Source organism: Colobus angolensis, unplaced genomic scaffold (genome assembly GCF_000951035.1).
Source record: "Colobus angolensis palliatus isolate OR3802 unplaced genomic scaffold, Cang.pa_1.0 Scaffold187, whole genome shotgun sequence".
In the NCBI taxonomy this organism is placed as follows: Eukaryota; Metazoa; Chordata; class Mammalia; order Primates; family Cercopithecidae; genus Colobus; species Colobus angolensis.
Window position 1 is genome coordinate 595,925 of NW_012115010.1, and position 2,205 is coordinate 598,129.

At 60.0% G+C, this 2,205-nt stretch overlaps 1 protein-coding gene across 1 annotated transcript in view; it reads right to left on the reverse strand.

The window, feature by feature from the left end:
• Nucleotides 1-2,205, reverse strand: part of MPP2 (membrane protein, palmitoylated 2 (MAGUK p55 subfamily member 2)) — a 36,569-nt gene that overhangs the window by 21,687 nt on the left and 12,677 nt on the right. The window contains exons 2-6 of the mRNA XM_011940163.1: nucleotides 2,018-2,205; nucleotides 1,175-1,306; nucleotides 961-1,066; nucleotides 807-875; nucleotides 408-569 (exon numbers count right to left, since the gene is read on the reverse strand). Of these exons, the coding sequence (XP_011795553.1) occupies nucleotides 408-569; nucleotides 807-875; nucleotides 961-1,066; nucleotides 1,175-1,306; nucleotides 2,018-2,205 (657 nt within the window). The remainder of the gene's footprint in view (nucleotides 1-407; nucleotides 570-806; nucleotides 876-960; nucleotides 1,067-1,174; nucleotides 1,307-2,017) is intronic.

Sequence of the window (2,205 nt, forward strand, 5' to 3'; positions counted from 1 at the left end):
GCAGTGCTCTTAGTCCTGCCTCTGGCAGCCAGGAGCTTCCACCACCCCCGCTGGTTCTGCCACTAAGAAGCCCTGTCTTCCACAAGGCTACACATACACAGCTCATAGCCTGTTTCACCCGGGTGCACAGCTGGGCACTCACTTTCTTCACGGCTTTTAGCAAGTGAAACAAGAGAAGGAAAGGGGACGCCAGCCCAGCCCACTAGGCCACCTGTTGGCAGGACACCTCCCTCATCCTTCCTGAGCCTGAAGTTCCCCTACCTACCCACAGAGGGCATGCACCCCAACCTGTACACCCAAAGGTACCTGACCTGGCGCCCATGAAGATGCCCATTCGGTAGGCTCAGCCCTGGCCCCCAGGGGAGCCCCTGCTCCCTGTCCCTGACTAGGGCCCAGCTCCCACTCACAGGGCACCGTGGTGCCATAGCGATCTGGATCCCACATGATGAGCTTGTTCTTCAGGCTGCGCCGTCCCACGCCCTGAGCCCCAATCAGCACCAGGGTTTTCCGGCGGAACGGGGGCATGCGGGCCACCTCCTCATAAATGAGCAGCTCATGACGGTCAAACTCTGGACACAGGGAGATGGCGCTGCTCACCAGGCTGCACGGTGAGGGAGGGGCGGAGCTCTCAGGGAGGCTGAGGGCAAGAGAGCTTGGAACAGGGGAGCAAGGGGGAGTCGGGCAGGGCCTAGGGACATAGCTGGCAGCATCTGAGCCAGGCACACATCTTCACGGGTGATGCGTGGGGACAGGGAAAGGAAAGTCATGTTAGAGGAGGACAAAGGGGGGGACACTCTGATACCCACCTGCATTCTTGGTGGTCAAATACATCATTCGCTTCTTTTTCTTTCCTGAAAGGCTGCCGCATAGGGTCCCTGGCCATAGGGAGATAGGTGAGTGAGGCAGACAGGGCCCTGTCAGATCCCAGACTGGAGATGTGGGGTAGGGGGGACCTCCTACCTGAGTTTGGTGTCAGCTCCAGGTCCCTCTTGACAAATGCTTTCCGCTTCTCCTCCAGCAGCTGGCTGGGGATGAGCCCAGCACTGCCCCCTTCAACATGACATGCCTGAAACGGACATGAGACCAAGATCTGCCTGAGCAAGAGGACTCCTCCCTGTGCCCTTGCCCTCCCACGCACCACACCTGGAGAGATGCAGGGGTGCCCGGGGCTCACCTGCCACCAGTTGGCATCGTCCTGGTTTACGATCTGAAGCAAGTCCCCGGCGCTGAAGCGCAGGCCTGCTTCCTTGCAGGGGATGAGGCTGTCTCGGGCCGGGTCATAGTCAAAGTGACATTTCACAAATACCTGGGCCCAGGAATCAGCAAAGGGTCGGGGGAAGGGGCAGTAGAAGGCTGCAGGTGGAGGTCTACCCCGTGCCCCCTCTTTTCACAAAGACGCAAGGGGAAATGGAACCGTCCCCCTGCAGGAGTGATGCCTCCAGGCCCGCCCATGTGCCTCCCTGGTGCCAACCTCCCTTCACATCTAGTACTACAGGATTCAGATCTTAGGACCAAGGATGTGGGACCACCAAGTAGGGGACAGGACCCTGGCACCTAATCCTGGATCCCTCCCTCCACTCACCCTCTACCCTTGGAGAAGGGCTCTGGCAGAGGGCGAGAGAGCCAATAGGAGAGGTAGACAAGCAGCCAGACCCCCAGAATCCACCAACTAGGAGACAGTTGTTCAGGAGGTACAACGCTACCCGCCCTGCACATGCGCACAAACATGTGAAGAACACTGACCACGATGCAGGCACTCTCTCATACACTCTGGTACCCCAGGCTGTGGCTGCATGCATAATGCTGGCCAATGCGGGAGCACGTGCAGGTGCAGCAGAGGCAGAGGCCTGTCAGCAGCTGCAGTCAGCTGCCCCTGGGCTACAGGTCCCACCCTCATCTCCCCTGGAGGAAACCAGTAGGAGAGGAGGGCCTCAGTGAGACTTGCAACCCTGACAGCCAGGAGGCTCAGCCATCCCTTGGGTCTTCTGCTGAGTGAGGGGCTGGTGGAGGGGCCCACCTGGCGGGGCAGATGGGGCTCCTGGTAGCTGGGCAGGATCTTGAGGATGACACTGCCACTGGCATTGCGCAGGAGCTCCTGCAGTGCACGGGGGTCACTGCCCACTGGCTGCCCGTTCACCTCCTTGATGATGTCACCCACATGCAGCAGGCCTTGCTGAGCCACCATGCCCCCATGCAGAATGCGTG